Below are 24,111 nucleotides of genomic sequence, written 5' to 3'. Positions count from 1 at the left end.
CACTGCACCCGGCCCCTAAATGTTATTATAAAAATATTCAAAGGAATCAAAAATTTTAAAAATCAAAAAGTTTATAAAGTAAAAAGCTTACAGTAAACAAAGGCTAATTTATTATTAAAGAAAAATACACATTTTTAAAACTTAGCATAGCCTAAGTGTTCAGTGTTTGTAACATCTACAGTAGTATACAGTAATATCTTAGGCTTTTCACATTCACTCGCCACTCACTGACTCACCCAGAACAACTTCCAGTCCCGTAAGTTCCATTCATAGTCAGTGCCCTATAGGTGTGTACCACTTCTTATCTTTTATATCATATTTATACTGTACCTTTTCTATATTTAGACATGTTTAGATACACAAATACCATTGTATTACAGTTTTCTCAGTATTCAGCATAGTAACATGCTGTAGAGATGTATAGCCTAAGAGCAATACTCTATACCATATAGCCTAGTGTGCAGTAGGCTATACCATCTAGATTTGTGTAAGTTCACTCTACGATGTTGCCACAATGACAAAATCACCTAACGATGCATTTCTCAGAATATGTCCCTATTATTAAGCTATGCATGACTGCATCTACCTGGACTCATCATGTTTTCCTCATTACTTTCTTACTTCTGAAGAATACACTTATGGCCAGTTGTTTTATAGAATGGCCCTTGATATGAGTTTGTCTGGTATTTCCTCCAAATTTTTGACAGAGAACTACATAAGTAATGTTATATCCTTTTCAATGCATAACATCAAAAAGCACTGCCAGGTGTGGTGTCAGTCTGTCCCTACATAGGTGATATTAGCTTTGAACAGTATAAGTCTGCCAGATTTTTCCACTGTAAAATTATCATTTATAATTATGATGCAATGTATATGGCAATACTTTAAGATGGCATGAGATTGGATAAAACTCAAGACATGCTTTCTTGGCTTTCTTTCCTTCCTTCTCACTGGAAATTTCTGTTCTGTCTTCTTCGATGGTTCCTTGTGTTCTCCTAGAGAAAGCTCATGACCTAGTTAACCTGGTCTGCTCTTCCCTATGTATACTCACTGTCTTGTGACCTTATCTAATCTCATAACTTAAATTCCATCTCTATATTAGAGATTCCTGAATAATCACTATTAATTTATTCATAAAATAAATAAATTTATTTATTCCTAAAATTTATGAAGTTGACGTCCAGTCTCCACTCCTGGATACCAGACCCTCATATCCAGCTGTCTATTTGATATCTGTATTTCGATGTCTATTTAATGTTCCAAATTGTTTTAAACGCAGTGATTGATCCTCTTCCCTGACACATACACATGCCTGCTCTACTTGCACACTTGCTCATGTAAGTTGATGACAACTGTATACTTCCGGGTTTTCAGCCCAAAATTCATAAAGTCACCCTGGACTTCTCTTTCACACTCAACATCTATTCTATTTGACTATTCAAAAGATTCAAAAGTAGAACTCCTTAGAGAAATGGCTAATTCTGGGGTTGGGGCAGAGAAAGTAGTACGCTGTGATTGCACCATTGCATTCCACCCTGGGTGGCACAGTGAGACCCTATCTCCAAAAACAACAACGAAATCACTAAGACAAAGCAAAACTGTCCAAATACAATAAACTTCAAATATCTAGAATTATCTACATTATATGCTCCATTGTACCAACCTAAAAAATGGCAAGCCAAATATATGTAGTCAGATGCATGCTGCTTTAAAAAAAAAAAAAATCAGTATTTAGATCATATCGTTTATTGGATAACACTTCACAATTACTTAAAAAAAAAAAATTAAAAATGGCCGGGCATGATAGCTCATGCCTGTAATACTAGCACTTTGGGAGGCTGAGGCGGGCGGATCACGAGGTCAGGATATTGAGACCATCCTGGCTAAAACTGTGACACTCAGTCTCTACTAAAAATACAAAAAATTAGCCAGGTGCGGTGGCGGGTGCCTGTAGTCCCAGCTACTCGGGAGGCTGAGGCAGGAGAATGATGTGAACCTAGAAGGCAGAGTTTGCAGTGAGCAGAGATTGCGCCACTGCACTCCAGCCTGGGCGACAGAGCGAGACTCTGTCTCAAGAGAAAAGAAAAGAAAAGAAAAAGAAACTTTTTTTTTTTTTTTGGAGTGCAGTGGCGCAATCTCGGCTCACTGCAACCTCTGCCTCCTGGGTCCAAGTGATTATCCTGCCTTAGCCTCCCAAGTAGGTGGGATTATAGGCCAGTGCCATCACACCCGGCTAATTTTTGTACTTTTAGTAGAGATGGGTCTCACCATGTTGGCCAGACTGGTCTGGAACTCGTGACCTCAGGTGATCCACCCACCTTGGCCTCCCAAAGTGCTGGGATTACAGGCATGAGCCACCATGCCAGGCCCGAAATTGATTTATAATGGGTAGCAATAACACTATACATATTTGTTTATATCAACTGGGGAAAAAATTACAGTAGATACTTTAAAAACAATTACATGTATTTACCTGTTCCTGGATGTTTAGAAGTTATAGCTTTAGCTAATATTGTGCCTAGTAACTTTGAAACAGAAATCCGCACATCATAATTGGAACCTTCAAAGGACTTAAAACACAGTGTGGCCACACTGTCCAGGTCCGTACTCCACATAAAGATGGCTTCATTCTGAAGTTCAAGGAGACACTATTCAATTGGACAAAGAGAAATTAATGAAAAATAAAATACAAATGTCAGGTTCAGAGCTATATAAGTTACAGAAACTATCAGGGTTTAAAAAAATAATATACAAATTCAAAGTATCTATTATGATTATAAGAATAACAAATGAATACTTACTAAAAGTCATAAAGATTATACTATAGAAGAGAATGAACCTACAAGAGGTGGGAGGAGGACCCATTTCTAACTCTACAGGTTATGAAAAATGTCTTTAGAATCAATCTGTTGGCTATGAACATCTGGGAGAATAATTCCAACATTAAAAAAACTTTATTATCTTACCAACTATGTTAAGAAGGTATAAATTAAAAATAAAACAAAAAATCACTTTGAAACAACATAAACCTCACATGTAAATTTTAATTTACACAATTAGGGAGAAATTTTTAGTAGAGTAGAATGAATACTTAAGATTCTGGAAACCCGAACTTCCTACCCTCTGACCATGTGTTGCTAACTATTTAAACCTTGGGAAATTCATATAACTCTGGGTCTCGGTTTCCTCATATGTTAAAATGAGATAGTCCTAGCTGACTACCAAGATAATGTAGCTTTTATTAATGCTTTCACAAAGATAATCTGATTTAATTTTCTTCATATTAATTTTTAAAGTCTGCTTATTAGATCATTTTACCTTTGCAGCAGCACAACGAACAGCCATGGATCTATCTGTTAAGCAGGATCTAGCAGCTTTATAAACATCCCTGTGACAAGGTGCAGCGGCAGCTCCTAGTCCATTCAATATATTTTGCAGACTTAGCATAATCTCATATCGGCCTTGAGACTACCAAAAAGAAAAAAAAATTAAATAGGAAAAATAATTCCACTGCAAAGAACAGGATTAAACACTGATATCTGTCTCTGGTACTGAAGAAATACCCAGACTTCTATACATACTGACCAACCCATTCTGACATCAAGAAACAAGTTACTATTTTATGAAATATTATTTGAAAAGTTACTTGTATACACCGGATTTCAACATGATACAAATCTCACAGGGTTGATGTGAAGATTAAACAAAATTACATGAAAAGTGCCTAGCATGCCATTAAGCATTCAATAAATAGTTGTTATAGTCTAAGCTAACGTACTAAAAATGCAGGGTCTGCCATTTACTAGATAGGACCTTAGGCAAATCTGTTTCTTCATCTAAAAATAGAGGTAATAGTATCCCTCACAGGCTGTTGTAAGGAATGAATGAGTCATACATGCAAAGTGCTTATAACAAGCCTAGCCATACAACAAATGTTCAACAGATTTGGTAGCTATAATACTGTGTTATTATTTATTGGTTGGAATAGCGTAACTCACAATTTAAAAGTCTTGGATTTAGAATTGAAAAAACCTGGGTTTGAACTTCTCTGTGACCCTCAGTAACTTTGTGACTTTAAGTTGTTCTTACTTATTTCCTCATCTATAAAATGAGGATAAGATGAACCTCATGGGTAAACATTCACCACAGTGCCTGGCACACAGTAAACAGTCAAGAAATAGTAGTTGCTTGGTTGGGCCCAGTGGCTCACACCTGCAATCTCAGCACTTTGGGAGGCCAAGATGGGCCGATTGCTTGAGCTCAGGACTTTGCGACCAGCCTGGGCAACATGGTAAAACCATATCTCTAAAAAAATACAAATTTTAGCCAGGCGTGTTGGTGCACATCTCTAGTCCCAGCTACTCAGGAGGCTGAGGTGGGAGCATGGTAGTGCACACCTCTAGTCTCAGCTACTCGAGAGGCTGAGATGGGAGGATGGTTTGAGCCTGAAAGCAGAGGGTGCAGTGGGAGGTAGAGGGTACAGTGGGAGGCAGAGAGTGAAGTGAGTGCAGACTGCACCACTGAACCCCAGCCTGGGTGACAGAGCCAGTCCCTGTCTTAAAAAAAAGAAAAAAAAAAAAATATATATATATATATATAGTAGTCGCTTATTTAATTAATGTTTTACAAAATACCTCAAATCATATCTATATCCCAGAAAGTTAAGGCCACTGAAGGTAGATAAGTTGGAATTGGAGGAAGACAAAGATCAGCATCAAGAATCATTTCATAGTAATATTGTTAATTCATCTTTGTTTAAGGGCACTTCGAAGTCATAGGTGAACATAATAAAATGGTGCCAATGAGAATCTTCTGAACTTTTCTTTTATTCCAGTTCCAAATGTTGTGTATCACTGGTGGGTGTGGATATCTCTGAAATGTTGTGATACCTGATCAACTAAATCAAAGATCAAAAGTAGGGAATATGGCTTCAGGACGTTAGCTAAAAAAATTTAACAAATAGGGGAGCAACAAAATACTTAACAGTAACTTAAAACATTTTCATAACTATAGAGTAATCCTCTATTAACCAAGGGGCCTAAAAAGTGTTATAGCTTAACCAGTGGAATTAGGAGGAAGAAAGTTTAAAATGGCTGTATCTCAATAAGTAAAATTTCTTACAGATATCTGCTTTTAAATAAAACCAGATTTATAGATGTTATAAAAATCTGTTCTCCTTAATCATTTACTCCAATCTTTTGGGAAACTATTGCTGAGAAGTGATATGATGAGCAAATTTTCTCACCAGTTTTATGTTAGAGTCTTCACTTCTTAAAGTTCTTGAATCAGCTACATTCTTATTAAAATTTACCCATTTTTTACTTGGAATTTTCCCTTGTTTTGCCTTGCTACATTTTTAAAAAATGTGTGTGTGACTATCCAACATTTCTATAAATTACTTCAGAGCTGTTTTCTAGATTTTTGTAAATAAAGTAACAAGAGTAACCAGTGTGATGTTTTCAGATTTTTTTTTTTAAATAAATATTTTTTAAGAGACATGGTGTTGGGCCGGGCATGGTGGCTCATGCCTGTAATCCTAGCACTTTGGGAGGCTGAGGCAGCTGGATCACTTGAGGTCAGGAGTTCAAGAATAGCCTGGTGAACATGGTGAAACCCTGTCTCTACTAAAAATACAAAAAATTAGCTGGGCGTGGTGGCACGCACCTGTAATCCCAGCTACTCGGGAGGCTGAGGCAGGAGAATTGCTGGAGCCCAGGAGGTGGAGGTTGTAGTGAGCTGAGATCGCGCCATTGCACTCCAGCCTGGGCAACACAGCCAGACTCCATCTCAAAAAACAAATAAAAAAAAGAGGGTCTTGCTCTGTCACGTAGGATGGAGTCCAGTGGCATGACCATAGCTCACTACAGTCTTGAACTCCTGGGCTCAAGTGATCCTCCTGCCTCAGTCTTCTAAGGGACTAGAACTACAGGTGTTCACCACCATACTGCAACTAATTTATGATTTTGTAGAGACAGGGTCTTCCAGTGTTGCCCAGGGTGGTCTCAAACTCCTGGCTCTAAGTGATCCTCCCGTCTCAGCCTCTCAAGTAGCTGAGATTACAGGTGCAAACTACCATGTCCATGTTTTTATATTTAAAGGTGCTAAGTTGTCCTTACATATTAGGGACCAGAGATTTAAACCTTTTGCTAAACAAACATATAAACGCTTTCATTTCAAAACCAGGAAAACCACAGTTGGCAAGAGATTATAGTATCTTAGTTTCTTAAAGTCAAATGAAGAGACAGTCTCAAAAACAAGGGGTGTTCCAGAGTAGTAAGTGACACAAATATTTCAATGAGGATTCAGTTGAAAATATACTCCCTTGGCAATTAGAAGGTCATCTGGATCTGGTCACACATCCTCTACAGTCTTTCCCCTCAGATTATATTCCTTATTACCTTCTGATGCCAGTATAGTAACTCATCTATCCATAAGGTATACAGTGTTTATCAACTACATAGTCCCTAGTGACAAGCAGTTGCACTGGCACCAGTAAGTGTTATCAAATAGAAAAGGTGGAGTGAGAGGAGAGAGCAGGGATGGGCCTATAAGTGGAATATGTTCGTTTTCACCCACTTGGATTTATATGAATACATTCTACTGCATTACTATTTTTCTGACAGGGATTCAATATACAGAGTACATATTGTGCATCACCTAGAAATATTTAATTTGTAGGTATATTTATATTCATATCTACATATGCTTGTCATATGTAAACTTCTTTTATTTGCTTGGGAAAGCATAAACCAATAAAAGGCTATCTTTTCATTCTTTGGCTGAATTTGTAATTACTTACCTCTGCACTCTTCACAGCTTTAAGAATATTCCCCACCGTATCAGTAAAGGTGTTACCCAGTATTCTACCCAACTTTTTGTACAAGGAACCCAAACATACCACAGCAGCACTGAAACAACATTTAAATTAGAAATCAGTCACAGCTGAAACAACAGGAATAAAAATATCTTAGAATATGTAAGGATAACTATTAAAACATTTCCCCATTCTCTTGGTTGTCTTTTTACTTTCTTTGTATTATCCTTTGAAACACAAACATATTAACTGTGATGAAGTCTTATCTATTTTTTGTCACTTGTGCTTTTTGATGCTGTACCTAAGAAACGCTGCCAAAAACAAGGTCACAAAGATTTACCCCTATGTTTTTTCTTATGAGTTTTATAGTTTTAGCTGTTACACTTACATCTATGATCAATTTTGGGTTAATTTTTTATACATGGTGTAATAGAAGGGTCCAAATTCATTCTTTTGCATGTGGACATACAGTTATACTGGCATCACTTGTTGAAAAAGTGACTATTTTAAATTTTACTTTGAAAGGATAAAATTCTAAGAATCTATTCTGTGGTTAAATCCTAAGGCATGACACTTAGGTGAATATGATTATACTTTCAAGAATAAGGATATATCAATCTGTGATTACTCTACTACTCAGCCCAAAGATTACACACCCTCAACTTTGTTACAAAATTCTACAAAATATTTCAACAGAACTCAGCTACATATTAGATAATAGATAAGCTTAAAGACAAAAATAAAAAAAAGAAATAATGTTCTCATCAAGTTTGAAATCTGAAAACTTTATGGGGGAATACGTTCTGTTGTAAGTAAAAATTAGAGCAACAAAAACTTCTATAAAATTATGACATGGTGACTGGGCGCAATGGCTCATGCCTGTAATCCCAATACTTTGGGAGGCCAAGGTGGGTGGATCACTTGAGGTTGGGAGTTTGAGACCAGCCTGGTCAACATGGTAAAACGCCGTATCTACTAAAAATACAAAAATTAGCTCAAAGTGGTGGTGCGTGCCTGTAGTCCCAGCTACTCGAGAGGCTAAGACAGGGGAATTGCTCGAACCCAGGAGGCAGAAGTTGCAGTGAGCCGAGATCACGCCATTGCACCCCAGCCTCGGTGACAGAGAGGTTCTGTCTCAAAAAAAAAAAGAAAAAAAGAAATATTACATGGCTCATTGCCTTTTTAAAGACAAAAGGTGATAAAATGAACTAAATCCTACAGAGAAACTAGGCTGTTCTTTTCAGGATCTTAGCAAATACTTTTCTACATGATATTTATTATCAATTTTCATAACCAAGAATGAATAAATTGCAAAAGCATCCAAAAATGTGAAGAATTTAAAATATCTTTCTTAAATATTCAACTGCTAAAATTTTTTTTAGGAAGATATTTTGAATCTCAAATCTAGACTTCAAATATGTCTAAAGTATTTGTAGAATTGTTTCTCAGCAACTAACATGAAAAGTGTTAGTTTCTTAAAATGAGTAAAACTGAGTTTGTATTCAGTTTCAAAGTAATTGTCAAGTACTATGGGTACTTCATAAAAATACAACAGGAAGCAATATTTTGTTTCCTGTTCTGTTTTAATGTTTCACTTACAGCTTAGTGGGAAGGTAACTTGGAGAATCATCTTTGCTACGAATAAGATCATTACATTTATCGATTGCCTCGTAAACGGAGAATGTGTCTCCAATACTATAAAGTATGGCTAGATTCTTAGCAAGGAGTTTGCGGGTAGGAGGCCCCGGGGAGTTGTTCAACAAAGACAGGAGCTGTTCAACAAGAGTCTTCTGTTTCTCCTTTACATCATTCTAGAAAGAAAGATAACACAAAGAGAGTTCAAAGTCAATATAATTATATGTAATCCTCTAACATAATTTTTCTTTCAAATATTTAAGAACTAAAAAGGCTCCAGAAAAATACAAACTTATTTTGACTGGAAGTTACAAATAAGTTGGTAGTGTGGTCATTATGCCACACTAAACAGGTAGTTTGTTGCTCTGTTAGTAACTCCAAAAAAACCCTCCCAAAATTCCGAACCACATTATACTGTAATCTCTGTTAACAAATATAAGGGCTCTATGTATTCTAAATCTTCTTTTGTTTGAAAGGTAGAGCAAATTTGTATCATTATTTTTCAGAGACAATGTGATATGGTTTGGCTCTGTGTCCCCACCCAAATCTCATGCTAAATGGTAATTCTCATGTGTCAGGGGAGGGGCCTGCTACAAGGTGACTGGATCATAGGGGTGGACTTCACCCATGCTGTTCTTGTGACAGTGAGTGAGTTCTCACAAGATCTGATTGTTTAAAAGTGTGTGACACTTCCTCCCAACCCTTCCTGCCGCGATGTGAAGAAGGTCCTCACTTTCCCTTCACCTTCTCCCATGACTGTAAGTTTCCTGAGGTCTTCCAGTCACGCCTGTTAAGCTTGTGTAACTGTGCATTAATTAAACCTCTCTTCTTCATAAATTACCCAGTCTCAGGTAGTTCTTTACAGCAGTGTGAGAACGGACTAATACACAAGGTCACACTATGTTGCTTGGGGTAGAGTGCAATGGCTATTCATAGGGGCAATTACAGTGCTGCACTACAGCCTCAAATTCCTGGGCACAAGCAATCCTCCTGCTTCAGCCTACCAAGTAACTGGGTCTACAAGCATGCATCAGCATGTCCAAATTTGTATTTTCAACTACAGCGTCTGAGTTACTAATCCTACACTTCCCCCATATAAGCTGCATAAAGCAGTAACCTATAACCTGTAACCAGAGCTGACCTTGTAATGGCTACCTGTTTTATTCAGATCTATTCCTTAGTGTAATGCAATTTTCTTTTTGCAAGCTTATGTATATAAATGTTAATAACGTTATTCCATTTTCCTTGTCTGCTATCCAAATAAAGAGTACACAGTATCATTATGAAGCTAATGGTATTCAGGTGCTCACTGAAGCCTAAAATTCCACAATAAAATATTTGTCAGTGTATAGAATTTTGTCTTTTGCTAATTTTTCCCCCAAATCTAGAAGTTGCTTTTTTTTCTCTCTTAAAGATCAGCAAACTTGTCAAATATTTTGATAACTAGAGTCACATAGCTCCTTGTTGTCTCAGAACAAGAATGTGTTTTGGAATGCTATTATTTTAAATTCATAAATAAAATGTCTTTTGTTAAATTCTAAATGTCTCCATGAGTAGTGTTTTTGTACCACTTTGGAACTGCACATAGTACTGTGATTATGTGAAAAAATGTTCTTATTTTTAGGAGATACAGGCTAGAAGTAAAGTGCCACCTCAATGGCTTAGTAAATTAATCAACCAAACATGGCAAAATGTTACTAATTGCTGAATGTACGTGAAGGGTATGAGTGATCAGTTTTCGTTTTTTATACTCATGTCATAAGCTTTTAAGGGAGAATCTGTTTATCCATAGGCTCTTGAATTCATACACCTCAAGTCTTCATACCTTTTTAAAGTGAAACTCCCACTACATTGTTTAGCCACCATACTTTACCAGGGCTTTATGGACATGGAGGAACATAGATGCAGAAGATAGCAAAAATGAAGTATAATACACAGTAGTTGTAGTTGGTGTTTTATATATTTTTAAAGTAATACCAAAAACATTAGCTAATTTCTTCCTGCTTTTCTGAATAGCGAAAACTTCTAATAGTAAAAATTCTGATGAGGGAACAAAAAATGTACTATGTTTCATTAAGTTTTAACAAAGTCTAACATTTTAAAGTTAAATTAGGTTATTCTGGAAAAAACTAGAAAAGCAAACCAAAGGAAGTAAACATGGGCACTTAAAAAAACAGATGTTGTCATTTTACCCACCCTGCTGGTTGCTAACAAGAGCTTCTCCAAGTATCTCAACCACTCAAAAATAAACTCTGCCTTCTGAACTTCACCTAGTTGATTGCATGCTTCTTCATTCAGCAATAAGCTATGAGCTAATTCCATTCCTTGCAGCAGTCCTCCTAGCTGGTCACAGTTCTTCTCGTTAAACTTCGGTCAATATACCTAAGAACAAAAATCTGCAATACAGGAAAATAATGTATTTTAAAAGGGGAGTAAAAAGGAAGGCAATCATAATATTGGAAATCTTTCACAGAAAAGTGAAAACATATTTAAATGTATACATTTTTTATAACTGCTCTAGGGTGAATCTGGGAAAATCCCAATAATGTTCTAGTTAACACTGACATAAAATCCACCTTTATATTCTGTACTCAAGCAGACAGGCAAAATAGAGTAGTATTATTGGCAATTGTATGCAAAAACTTGCTAAACAGAAGAGATATTCCACTAAAATTCTGAAAATTTTAAGATTAAGCTGTTTATTCCGTGTTAGGTTTTCTTTGCAGTTTAAGTAACTTACTAAAATGGGTAATAGGTACATATTAAAAAATGACACCAAACATCCAGACCTTCTACTAGAATTCTATAGTAAAGCTTACCATCTCTCTGGGCCTTTGCCTAGCTAGGTACATGCCCGGTCATTTACCTGGAGATCCAAGAGGGACTTAAGCCCATTAGCATCAGTTCTCCCAGCCTACTAAAGGCACTGCTTGTAGTTTCAGGCGAGGAGTTTAGGAGAGTCCAATCTTAACTAGGCTTATATCTGAAAGTCTTATGAGAGCAAACTTTTTAAAATGGGTATTGTCCAGGAATTATAGCAATCAAGATCATATCTGCTCTGACCTAGATCCAGTGTAGCCTTAATTTTGTGGTAGCAAATAATCAACAGAAGACACAGGGTTTGTAAAATTATTGTCTTATTCAACAGCATCTCCTGGGTACACCTGAGTGCTGTTACAGAGCACACGAGCATATAAATATAAATGTTACAGAGCACACGAGCATATAAATATAAATGTATGTATATATATACATATTCACATTAACATACAAATTTATAAGATGGCATTGTGATTACTAAACAGATTTTTTATTTTTAGGAGATGCATGCTTTACTGCAACTTACTTTTTAAATGGTTAAATCACTTACTCAACCATAAAATATGGCAAAATGTTAACAGCCGAATATAGGTAGTGGATATGTGAGTGATCATTTCACTACTCTTCATTTTTCTGCATTTTCAAAAGCACAACAAAAAGTAGAAAAAAATTATTTTAAGAAAAGAAATAAAACACAAGTTGGCTATTAAAAAATACTACTACTTACAGGAGTAGCAGCTATCATCAGGAACATTAAAGAACATAGAAGGTACTATATCATGTACAAAAGATGGGTATTCCTATTCACTAATGTCCCTAAAAAGAAACATGTTAACTGGAATTTCATAGGACTATAGATAAAATGCTATGGCTAATTTAACTAAAATAGTTAAAATATGTATCTCATATTTCCCTAAACAGATCTCATACTTTTACAGAGAAGCCAGTAACTAAAGAGGTGTTAGAAAATTAGATGACAGACATGGGAAAGGCTTTTCATTTTTTCAAACAGTTTATCTGCTTCATAATTTCAAATGGTTTACCTGTTTGAAATTACTTAGAGTATCAGGTCATCATAATTATAATATAACTGAAAAGAGCCTCTTTAAAAGACGGTAGTCACAAACTGGTTCCCTGTTGGTCAAGACTGCCTGCAATGCACTGGGGCTAACATTTAAACATAAGAAGATTGTGCATAAAAATCTGGGTCCAGGGCCAGGCACAGTGGCTTACATCTGTAATCCCAGCACTTCGGGAGGCTGAGGCAGGAGGATCACTTGAGTCTTGGGTTCAGGAGTTCAAGACCAGCCTGGGTAACACAGAGAGACCCTTGTCTCTACAAAAAATTTAAAAATTAGCCAGGCATGGTGGTGCATGCCTGTAGTCCTAGCTACCTGTGAGACTGAGATAGGAGGATCACTTGAGCCAGAGAGGTTGAGGCTTCAGTAAGCCATGACCACACCACTGCATTCCAGCCTGGTGAAGAGTGAGACCCTGTCTCATAATCAAAAAAAGAAAAAATCTGGGTCCAGTGCCATGTGTGATGGCTCATGCTTGTAATCCCAGTACTTTGAGAGGCCAAGGCAGGAGAAATGCTGAGGCCAGGAATTTGAGAGCAGCCTAGGTAACAGTGGGACACCCTCTCCACCAGAAAAAAAAATAAAAAAAGAAAGAGAAAGAAAATCTTAGGTCATTTTCAAAAATGTCACTTTTACAGAACAAAGAATATAAACAATGTGGCCAGGTGTGGTGGCTCACACCTGTAATCCCAGCACTTTGGGAGGCCAATGCAGGCAGATCACCTGACCTCAGGCATTCGAGACCAGCCTGGGCAACAAGGCGAAACCCCATCTCTACAAAAAATACAAAAATTAGCCAAGCATGATGTTGTGCACCTGTGGTCCCACTTACTCGGGAGATTGAAGCAGGAGAATCGCTTGAGCCCTGAAGGCAGGGTGCAGTGAGCCAGGATCACGCCATGCACTCCAGACTGGGAGACAGAGTGAGACTCTGTCTTGAACAACAACAAAAAAGGAATATAAACAATGCTGCTAAACATTCATTTTTACTGAAGCAACAAAAATTGTAGCTTGTTTTAAAAAACCCTCCTTTCCTTTCTTCAATTATTGAAGTGAACTAGCCAAAATATTCACAATTAAGGATACAGTTAATAAATGCTACAGAAATAATTTCTGGAAGAAACCTACTAAATACACACAAGGTGAAAAGCAAGTTTGCACTTAGTATCTATGATTGTTTGGGGGGTAGAAATAACCACAGTAGCATAGAGAAAATTTCTTACTAATACCAGGGCAAGTCAAAATCCTATCTTCAGAATCAAATTGCCCTTTCTAGAAGTCATTAGGATCTGCTGAAGAGACATTTTTTATCTTCAGGCAGCAGCAATATTGTGGTGTAAAATGATCTATCAAGAAGCAAAATAGCTAACACAATGTGATAATAAATAATTCAGCAAAAAGCTTGAGATCATAAGCAGGTCATAAAGTCATCTCTAATGCCCTCAATATATTCCTTATGTAAATTACTCCTAAAAGAAGTAGACAATTCATATTGGTAATCTCACATCTAAACTCACAAGTCTAAAATGCACCTGAGAGTTCCACATATGCACTACCCATGAGATAAGCAAGGGCATTTTGCAAACAGATGGCTGCTGCTCTTATCTGAAGTCTTACCTCATCAGGAAGATGAATACAAATTCAGTCAATGTTATCTGCTATATGTTTTAATATAACCACAACCCTACATATACCTGAGGAATGCTAATTTTTCTAATTTTTCTCTTAGTTTCCCTTATGTTTCTATTGAGATTATAAGGTGATTTACTACAAGTGAACACATATGTCAATATATTTAAATATATTTTTCAAAGTATAGTTAGTTGCTACTTGAAAAAAGGATTTTATAAAACTGCTGCCCCATATGTAATGCCAGCTATATTTAACAGAAGCAGCTAATATTTACTGACTATTTATTATAGTCTAAGCAGTACTCTAAGTGCTTTACATTATTTTCTTGAATAATCTGACAAACTGTCCATGAAGCAGCTATTTTTATTAGCCCTATTTCACAGATGAAGACATTGAAACACAGAGAAGCTAAGTGACTTTCCCAAGGTCACACAGAATCTGGGTGTGCACTTAAGCAATGACTTCAGATATATTTGTTTTAACCACAACATACTATGCTGCCACCCTTTCATCCAATCAAGCCCCTCAAAAATGTGAGAAATTAGGCCAGGCCCGGTGGCTCATGCTCGTAATGCCAGCACTTTGGGAGGCCGAGGTAGGCGGATCACCTGAGGTCAGGAGCTTGAGACCAGTCTGGCCAACATGGTGAAACCCTGTCTCTACCAAAAATACAAAAAATTAGCCAGGCGTGGTGGCATATGCCTGTATTCCCAGCTACTCAGGAGGCTGAGGTGTGAGAATCACTTGAACCCAGGAACCCGGGAGGTGGAGGGTGTAGTGAGCCAAGATCACGCCATTGCATTCCATTGCACTCTAGCCAGGGTGACAAGAGTGAACCTCTGTCCCAAAAAAAAAAAAAAAAAAAAGAAAAAGTGAGAAGAGGGGCCAGGCACAGTGGCTCACACCTATAATCCCAGCATTTCAGGAGGACAAAGCATGAGGGTGGCTTGAGCCCATGAATTCAAGACCAGCCTGAGCAACATAATGAGACCCCATCTCTACAAAAAATAAAAAAATTAGCTGGGCATGGTAGTGCATACCTGCAGTCCCAGCTACTTAGGAGGCTGAGGTAAAAAGATCACTTGAGCCCAGGAGGTTGAGGTGACAGCCATGATCAAAAAACAAAAATACCCAAAGCCAGTCATTTTTTAAAAAGCTTACATTTTGTACATAATTTGTGGATATATGGAACTAAATGACACTGTTTCCCAAAGACAGAACATCAGGTTCCTTGGTGTAATAAATTTGGGAATCTTGCATTAAGACAAAGTTAGGGATTTTTACCTATAAGATTTCTCAGGCTATTTAATTAGGTTAATGTATACTATGACTCTCCATGAATGCAATATAGTATGAAGTATTAGTCAAAATGCTGCCAGCACCTAGCAACTTCTAGACCTAAGCAAACTGTTCCAAGGAGAAACATTAAAATGTACTTGTTATCATCACTTATTTTATATATATATATATGTATGTATGTATTCTGGAGATGGAGTTTCACTCTTGTTGTCCAGGCTGGAGTGCAATGATGCGATCTCGGCTCACTGCAACCTCCACCTCCTGGGTTCAAACAATTCTCCTGCCTCAGCCTCCCGAGTAGCCGGGATTACAGGCATCCACCACCACACCTGGCTAATTTTGTATTTTTAGTAGAGGCGGGGTTTCACCATGTTGGTCAGGCTGGTCTCGAACTTCTGACCTCAGGTAATCCACCCACCTTGGCCTCCCAAAGTGCTGGAATTACAGGGATGAGCCACAATGCCTGGCCCTTTTAATACATTTTTAAAAGGTACACAAAGATGTTTATTCCATTACTTTACAGCCAAATACTGTATGTGCTTACCCTAAAACCAATAACTGAACTAAGTTATAAAGGTATTTAAATGCTTTTAGACTAGGTATTTCTCTGGGCACTATTTACTTCTTTCAAAACTGTCTGTACTTTGTACATGATAGATATTCCTAGTTACTCAGTCATCATTTTCATACCAGAGGTCTTTTATGTTGAGAAAAGTAGGCACTGTGAACTAGACCTAAGGTACCAAGGTAACATCCAAATTATGCTTCTCAAACTGGGATAACTCCAGCAGACTATGAAGCATATTACTATGCTAGAGGTCAAATTTAGACTAGAGGGTCAATTTTTACTTAAAGGTTTCCCTAAGCATTAATTTTTAACATTATTTTATATTAAAATACAGATTTATGCATATAGAAGGCAAAATTAATAAAACACTTCAAGATAAAACATGAGACTTCAAAAAAATCCTGAGAATGATAATGCCTTTCTAGACGTCCTTTAACAAAAACCACTCCCTTTTGCTGCAAATTCTAATGGAAAAATTGAAGAACCACTAAGTCATGAGTAAGCTGAACTATATGAAACTGCCACTTTTATAGGTGAAAAAAAGGCTGGCTTGACAATTTATGCGATTCAACTTAAGTACCAGTCTTCAAATATCAGACATAGTGTATATGTGTACTAATGTCTGTACTTTGCATTATGTCTGTTTCCTTTCTTTCGAATGGCTCTATATTAAGCCTAGAGACTTTATTAGCCTAGAGTAACACATATGTATATTATTGACTACTAATAGAAAAAGGAACCAGCAGGGCACCAATATTCTAGGGCCAGAGTTTTCTTTTCTTTTTCTTAAAGATGGAGTCTCACCCTGTCGCCCGGGCTGGAGTGCAATGGCACAATCTTGGCTCACTGCAACCTCCGCCTCCTGGGTTCAAGTGATTTTCCTGTCTCAGCCTCCAGAGTAGCTAGGACTACAGGCACATGCCACCAGGCCCAGCTAATTTCTGTATTTTTAGTAGAGATGGGGTTTCACCATATTGGTCAGGCTGGTTTTGAACTCCTGACCTCAGGTGATCCACCCGCCTCGGCCTCCCAAAGTGCTGGGATTACAGGCATAAGCCACCACGCCTGGCCTCAGAGTTTTCTTTTCTAAAGTAACTTACTCCAAAACCATCTCTGACAGCAGTTAAAACCGTATTATCAGGCCAGGTGCGGTGGCTCATGCCTGTAATCCCAGCACTTTGGCAAGCCAAGGCTGGCAGATCACTTGAGCCCAGGAGTTCAAGACCAACCTGGGCAACATGGCAAAACCCTGTCTCCACAAAATATACAAAAGTTAGTTGGATGTGGTGATGCACACCTGTAGTCTCAGCTGTTCGTGAGGCTGAGGTGGGAGGATCCCTTGAGATAGGGAGGCGGGGCTGCAGTGGGCCAGGATTCCGCCACTGCACTCCAGCCTTGGCAAGACTCTGTCTCAAAACAAACAAAACCAACCAAGGGTTGGTTTTAATTCATCTGGAAATGAGTTAACTTCAATTTTATTTAGGCATAGTGTAAGCACCTTCAACAATGTCAACATACAGGCAGCTGATTATTCCGGTCCTGATAGAAAGTGCTAATATAATTTTCTCTCTCTCGAGTTTACAGGTCTATTTTGGTAGCAATGGAAACATACGTTGAAATTTATAGGGAGAAAAAAGTATTGCTAATCTTCTTGGTCATTTTAGTTTCTTAAAATGATTATACCATTTCAAGGAGGGAAAAGGGAACGATCACAAATAATCAAAGAAGACACTGGATACAAGATTAGAAAGGTTTATTAGATTGGTTTGTTAGTGTTTTCCTTCTGGAGCATGAAAATAATTCACAGAACAAAAAAGTCACTAAACAGTAAATGAAACTAATTCCAGAATGTATCAAGTGCCTGAAGTGTTGGGATACGGTACGTCTCAGACTTCAATTTCAATTACTTTTTTTTGACTATTACTTACCTAAAAGACACCATAACAGCTTCAATTCATCCTATAGTCTTAGTTCCTCAGTTCTGAACAAAAAGCACAAAGTAAACAAAACAAAACAAAAACCCCCAACTCTCAAGAACTCCCACAATTCCACAATTCAAGAAACGTAGATAAACCCTAAAATCCAAACCTTTTCCAAAAATATAGTAATTAGCTTTCATCTAGCAGGAAGCTAGATTATTCTACCCTGACCTCAGATTTTCACTTGTGATTTAGGCTTTGCAAAATTATACGTTACAAAAACAGGAACTCACAAGTTACAAACAGCATTAGGCCACACTTGAGATGTTGCTTAAAGAAGGCTGCCCCTGGTATAAAGGAAATGAAGTTCTTTTGTTACAGTACTTTACATATCTCTAGGCAGAATCCTAAAGTTGATTTGCTGACACTTAATCAGTATAGTTTATTAGTTTTAGGGTAAAATGGATAAGAGGCAAGTCATTTGTAATGTTAAGAGTTCTTTAGCACAGTTGTAACTTGATAATTTAAAAATCTTGTCTGTATCAATTCCATCTTCGAATCTGAAATATCTTGCTTCCTTCTTTCTACAATAGTATTTTAAAATTTCGCTAAAAAAATTACTTGCCTCAGAAAACAGCAGAAAAATCTGACAGTGAAATTCAAACGTATGACATTATTTTGTATGAACTTAACATTAGTCTAATTCTCTATAACAATCCTACAAATAAACTGGCTATCATTAGTTAAAAATTTGAAATGTTGGCCGGGCGCAGTGGCTCAAGCCTGTAATCCCAGCACTTTGGGAGGCCGAGATGGGCGGATCATGAGGTCAGGAGATCGAGACCATCCTGGCTAACACGGTGAAACCCCGTCTCTACTAAAAAATACAAAAAACTAGCCAGGCGAGGTGGTGGGCGCCTGTAGTCCCAGCTACTCGGGAGGCTGAGGCAGGAGAATGGCGTGAACCCGGGAGGCGGAGCTTGCAGTGAGCTGAGATCCGGCCACTGCACTCCAGCCTGGGCGACAGAGCAAGACTCCGTCCCAAAAAAAAAAAAAAAAAATTGAAACGTTAACAATATAATAATGATTTAAGCTCAATAGGAAATAATTTGATTTAGCTGAGTGGTTCAAAACTATGCATATTAAATCTAAATATGAAAAATGCAAAAACTTTTACAGCCAATGCTAAAATTTTAGAAAAGCTGATAGTTTAATATAAACAGTGGCAGTACAAATGGTTCAACTCTGTTAGAAAAAATATTATTTATCCTAGGTTATAAACATATCAAAACCATTTGATAAAAACATCCAGTTTTTGAAAATTCATAAGAAAAAGGAAAATATAAGTATAAAAGTATTAATTACAGCACTGTAATTAACTGTAATTCTAGTGAAAATTCAAAAGAACTTACAAGTCCAACACTAAAGAAATGGTTAAAATTGGACATATTCAAAGAATACTAGGCTGTCATATAAAACCATGAAAACCACAAATGCACAGGAGTGCAAAAGGTTTAATGGGGGGAAAAAAGTAAAGAAAACTACGAGTGCAGAAGTTTTACATATTAAGAGAAGCCTTTAGATAAAGCAGTGTTTACCAAGAATACTTTGTGGAATACTGCCAGAAGAATGAGAACATGTATTCTGTGTGAAGAGGGGGAAATCCAAGTTGAAATGGTTTTGGGAAATGCCACATTGTCAGTTTTCTTCACCAGTTTCTCCATACATGTAACATGGTAATGTGCACTATGTACAGCCAAGAGGGTGTGCAGATAAAGCATTTGATGTTTCTAAACTATAACAGCCAAGAGGGTGTGCAGATAAAGCATTTGATGTTTCTAAACACATTTTAACTATAAGCCTCTCCTCTACTCCCTTTCTCTTTTTTTTCCCCAGCCAGGAATCTCATAGAACTGGTGTTCTATAGAATACAATCTTTGAATTACTAATCATTAAAGACTAGTATAGGTCAAAAAATTTAAAAATTTCTTTTTTGTTCATATTATAAAATGATTTCTTTCTTTCTGCTTTTTTTTTTTGAAGGAGTCTCGTTCTGTTGCCCAGGCTGGAGTGCAGTGGTGTGATCCTGGCTCACTGCAAGCTCTGCCTCCCAGGTTCAAGCTATTCTCGTATCTAAGCCTCCCACATAGCTGGGATTACAGGCATGTGCCACCATGCCCAGCTAATTTTTGTATTTTTAGTAGAGACAGGGTTTCACCATGTTGGCCAGGCTGGTCTCGAACTCCTGGCCTCAAGTGATCTGCCTGTCTTGGCCTCCCAAAGTGCTGGGATTACAGGCGTGAGTCACTGCACCCAGGCTGAAATGATTTATTATTAGTAGAAGGATATATAATTTCCACTATCAATGACTATTGATGTCATACTTAAAAGAGGACATTTCTGATTAATATTTTGGATCAAAATATCTATATAAACAGAATTTTCTCATAAAGATGTAAATAAAGACAGATGACAATGGCTAGGTGCGGTGGCTCATGCCTGTAATCCCTGCACTTTGGGAGGTCGAGGTGGGTGGATCACCAAGTCAAGAGATTGAGACCATCCTGGTCAACATGGTGAAATCCCGTCTCTACTAAAAATACAAAAATTAGCTGGGCGTGGTGGCGCGTGCCCATAGTCCCAGCTACTCGGGAGCCTGGTGACAGAGCGAGACTCCATCTCAAAAAAAGAGAGAAGACAAATACACAAAGTTTCAACTTTGTATGCTTAAGATTTATCAATTCACATAAAAATCTGTGTTATTCTGTGGCCAGGTGCAGTAGCTCACGCCTGTAATCCCAGCACTTTGAGAGGCCAAAGCGAGCGGATCACCTGAGGTCAGGAGTTCCATGGAGAAACCCTGTCTCTACTAAAAATATAACATTAGCCGGGCGTGGTGGCAGGTGTCTGTAATCCCAGCTACCTGGGAGGCTTGAGGCAGGAGAACAGCTTGAACTTGGGAGGTAAAAGTTGTGGTGAGCCAAGATGGTGCCACTGCACTCCAGCCTGGGCAACAAGAGCCAAACTCCATCTCAAAAAAAAATTGTGTTATTCTATACTGTTAAGTAACTTTCACATATACATCCTTTACAAACTAAAAATGACTTGTTGTACTATATATTTTAAAATTTGATTTACGGAATTCTGATTATGAATTCCCACAGTCAAATGAATCCATGTTTTCTAACTTATAACACAAAAACCTAACTTATGACACACCCCAGGCACAGCACTAATACTTCTAATTTTCATATATAATAAAAACACATTCAGTGTACCAAGATGCCAAGAATATTTTCTGAAAACTTGGTAGGGACGGGAAGAATGTTGCTGCTCACCACTACATAATATAAGGCAATACGAACAGCAAATACACACTGCTCTAAGAACTGATGGGGAGCACATCCTATGAGGATAGAGAAGTCAGGGTGGAAGAGAAGAGAAACAGGAGTTACCAAGACAAAGAATTTAACACCAGGACAAGAAATTTATAAGAAGTTGGGGTTAAAAAGGGTTACAGGTTGGGGACTGAATTTACTCTGCCATCTTTCCCCCCGCCTCCCAAAATACTGCATGTTATTGTGAGGAATGAGAAAAATGGCAGAAGCTGGATTCCATGATGGCGAGATTGCCAGTGGGAGACGCAACTGGACTACTGTTTGTAGCAATTCTCCTTCCAGCTTATGAAAGAGAACACCCCTGAAGCATAAAAGGAAGTATTCTGGGGGGTGGGAGGGTTAGATAAGACTGAGCAGTAGGAACCAATTCTAATATGTCAGTGACAGAAAAATTATTTTTTGAGGATCTATGTACTAAAACCTTTTAATTTAGTATCTCATTTAATCCTCATAATACTGAAACTTAAGATATGACTGCTATTACTAATACAGTTATTGCCATAAGTGGTGAAGCAGCCAATCCTTCTAACTTTGTTGTTCTTTCTCACCACTTCACTTTTATGTCTCCAGTACTTTGAGGCTTTTTGTTAGTATTATGTCTTCCAGAGACATCAGCTTTCAGAGAGCCCTTTCCATCTAGATGGCAAATCAGTAAGTACTAAAATTATTAGTTTAGTCTTTGGCTGTTCTTGACTATTTTTATTATGCTTCATTCCACACACCAATTCTCCCATCTCTCCATGGAAAAGGGATTTCATCCTGGACCTTTAGGAATGCCAGAGGCAGATTTTACGTTAAGAAATTTTACTTTTCTTGTATTTCCCACCACCCTCTCCTGAAAGTCACTAGCTATTAATCACACTACTTGGTACCTGAGATTCCAGTAACAGGAAGTAAAAAAACGAAGTCTATAGAGCAATTGTTTCAGAACTCATGGATTTTACTGACAAAAATCCATCAAAGCCTATTCATTCTTAGTCGACAAATGACTAATAATCCAGTTGTCTGGATTCTAGACAGAGTACAGAAGCACATTAAAAGTAAAAGAGCAAACTCACTGAGAGTAGGAAGCTAACAGTGATGGAACAGACAAATAATATTGAATATAGATATTTTTAAAAGCAGAGCAATATAGGGCTACTTAATACAGGAGCAAAGTGTACAAGATGCCATTATTCCTCCAGCACATAAGAGTTTACAGGAGAGGCCAGAAATTCTTGCTCCATTTTCAAACTGAGTCAATCCTTGAATCTGCTGCTTGTGCAATCTGCTACCTAGGACTTCCAAGTTTAGCCATTAGACTCTACCCACTTTAGAATCTTCCTTTTCCCTCTCCTCTAATTGTTCATGGCTCTTATATCCCAGTTAGAATTCACAGATTCACTCTTAATCCACACTATGGTCTAACATCCTGGTTCTTCTTCAAGGGCTTTCCTTGGCAGGCACTGCTTCTCACTCCCTGCCAGACATCCAGCTAGCTTCTTTGCAACTACAGCTCCCTGGAATAATTCCTTATTATTCTGCCTTCTGGCTGCCACTTTCATGTCCTACCCATGGAATACAGTAAACATAACCATCTATTACATCAAATCCCCACAACCGTCTGGGGCAGCACTCCATAAATCAAACTAACTGATATTTCTGCAGCAAAAGATAGGCAGATCCATATTCACGTAAGATGGGATAATGACTGCAAATACCTTTGCATCAGTTCAGGCCACGTTTTGCTACCAAATGAGTTAAGAAAAAAACTTTTCAGAGCCTTTTAGACTCTAGAATTAGGACTAAGGGATTTTGTACGTGTATATCTGCTTTGCTTTTTTCTGATTTCCTCCCAAAATAGTTTTTTAAGAGTTTTGGTGATTCAATGGGTAACTTCAGTTTTCTGGTAATTTCATTTACATAAAAAAGGTATTATTACTTGTTTTGAGTAAGGTATTATTTTGTGTCCAGACACACAAATATGTATATATTCAACACGTAGAAACCTCCAAATGCAACAGAAAAGTATATAAATGCTATTGTATATTTGCCCATTGAGAAGCATTACTTGGGCAATAAAGGGCAACTAAGTTACTGAAAAAGTACATACATAAAACAACATTTTTGTAAAATTAGCACCATACTATGGTGTGTGTGTGTGTTTTTGTTTTCCCTTTTCTTTTTTCTGAGACAGGATCTCACTCTGTCACCCAGGCTGGAGTGCAGTGGCAGGATCTCAGCTCACTGCAACCTCCACCTCATGGGTTCACGTGATTCTCCCACCTCAGCCTCCTGAATAGCTGGGACTCCAGGTGTGCATCACCATGCCTGGCTAATTTTTGCTTTTGTTTTTTAAGATGGAGTCTCGCTCTGTCGCCCAGGCTGAAGTGCAGTGGTGCAATCTTGGCTCACTGCAACCTCCACCTTCCGAGTTTAAGCAATTATCTGCCTCAGCCTCCTGAGTAGCTGGGATTACAGGCACCCGCCACCATACCTGGCTAATTTTTTTGTATTTTTAGTAGAGACGGGGTTTCACCCTGTTGGCCAGGCTGATCTCAAACCCCTGACCTCAAGTGATCTGCCCTCCTTGGCCTCCCAAAGTGACAAGATTACGGGCATGAGCCACCACACCTGGTCCATGGTTTTAAGATTAACAAAAGTGTATGTACAGCTTTAAATATTTAAAATTATCACCTTCAAGTTTTCCTTCATATTTGTCACATAACCAGCTCTAATCTCTTAGGCAAATAATATAGTGCTTTAATATGGCTATAGTATGCTTCTTTTCTAGAAATAAATCTTTTGTGTTGTTACTATTTTTTTTTTAAAAAAGGGCCGGGCGCGGTGGCTCAAGCCTGTAATCTCAGCACTTTGGGAGGCCGAGACGGGCGGATCACAAGGTCAGGAGATGGAGACCATCCTGGCTAACCTGGTGAAACCCTGTCTCTACTAAAAAAAAAAAAAA

The 24,111-nt window shown here is 37.8% G+C and overlaps 1 protein-coding gene across 14 annotated transcripts in view; it reads right to left on the bottom strand.

The window, feature by feature from the left end:
- The window catches only part of HEATR5A (HEAT repeat containing 5A), a 124,290-nt gene that overhangs the window by 96,108 nt on the left and 4,071 nt on the right, over window positions 1–24,111 (bottom strand). For 13 of the 14 annotated variants that reach the window (XR_002734763.2, XM_023227339.2, XM_023227347.2 and 10 more), the window contains exons 2-6: window positions 10,646–10,845; window positions 8,414–8,625; window positions 6,800–6,908; window positions 3,319–3,468; window positions 2,474–2,648 (exon numbers count right to left, since the gene is read on the bottom strand). Coding sequence is in view for 13 of the 14 variants with exons in the window: in XM_023227339.2 (XP_023083107.1) it covers window positions 2,474–2,648; window positions 3,319–3,468; window positions 6,800–6,908; window positions 8,414–8,625; window positions 10,646–10,771 (772 nt within the window). In the remaining variant the exon portion in view is untranslated. Of the gene's footprint in view, window positions 1–2,473; window positions 2,649–3,318; window positions 3,469–6,799; window positions 6,909–8,413; window positions 8,626–10,645; window positions 10,846–17,144; window positions 17,168–24,111 lie in introns of those variants that run through there. The other variant, XM_023227343.3, reaches the window with a different exon arrangement.

Source organism: Piliocolobus tephrosceles, chromosome 6, assembly GCF_002776525.5.
Source record: "Piliocolobus tephrosceles isolate RC106 chromosome 6, ASM277652v3, whole genome shotgun sequence".
Lineage (NCBI taxonomy): Eukaryota > Metazoa > Chordata > Mammalia > Primates > Cercopithecidae > Piliocolobus > Piliocolobus tephrosceles.
The sequence above is the reverse complement of the archived record's forward strand: the minus strand, read 5'-3'. Positions and strand labels throughout refer to the sequence as shown.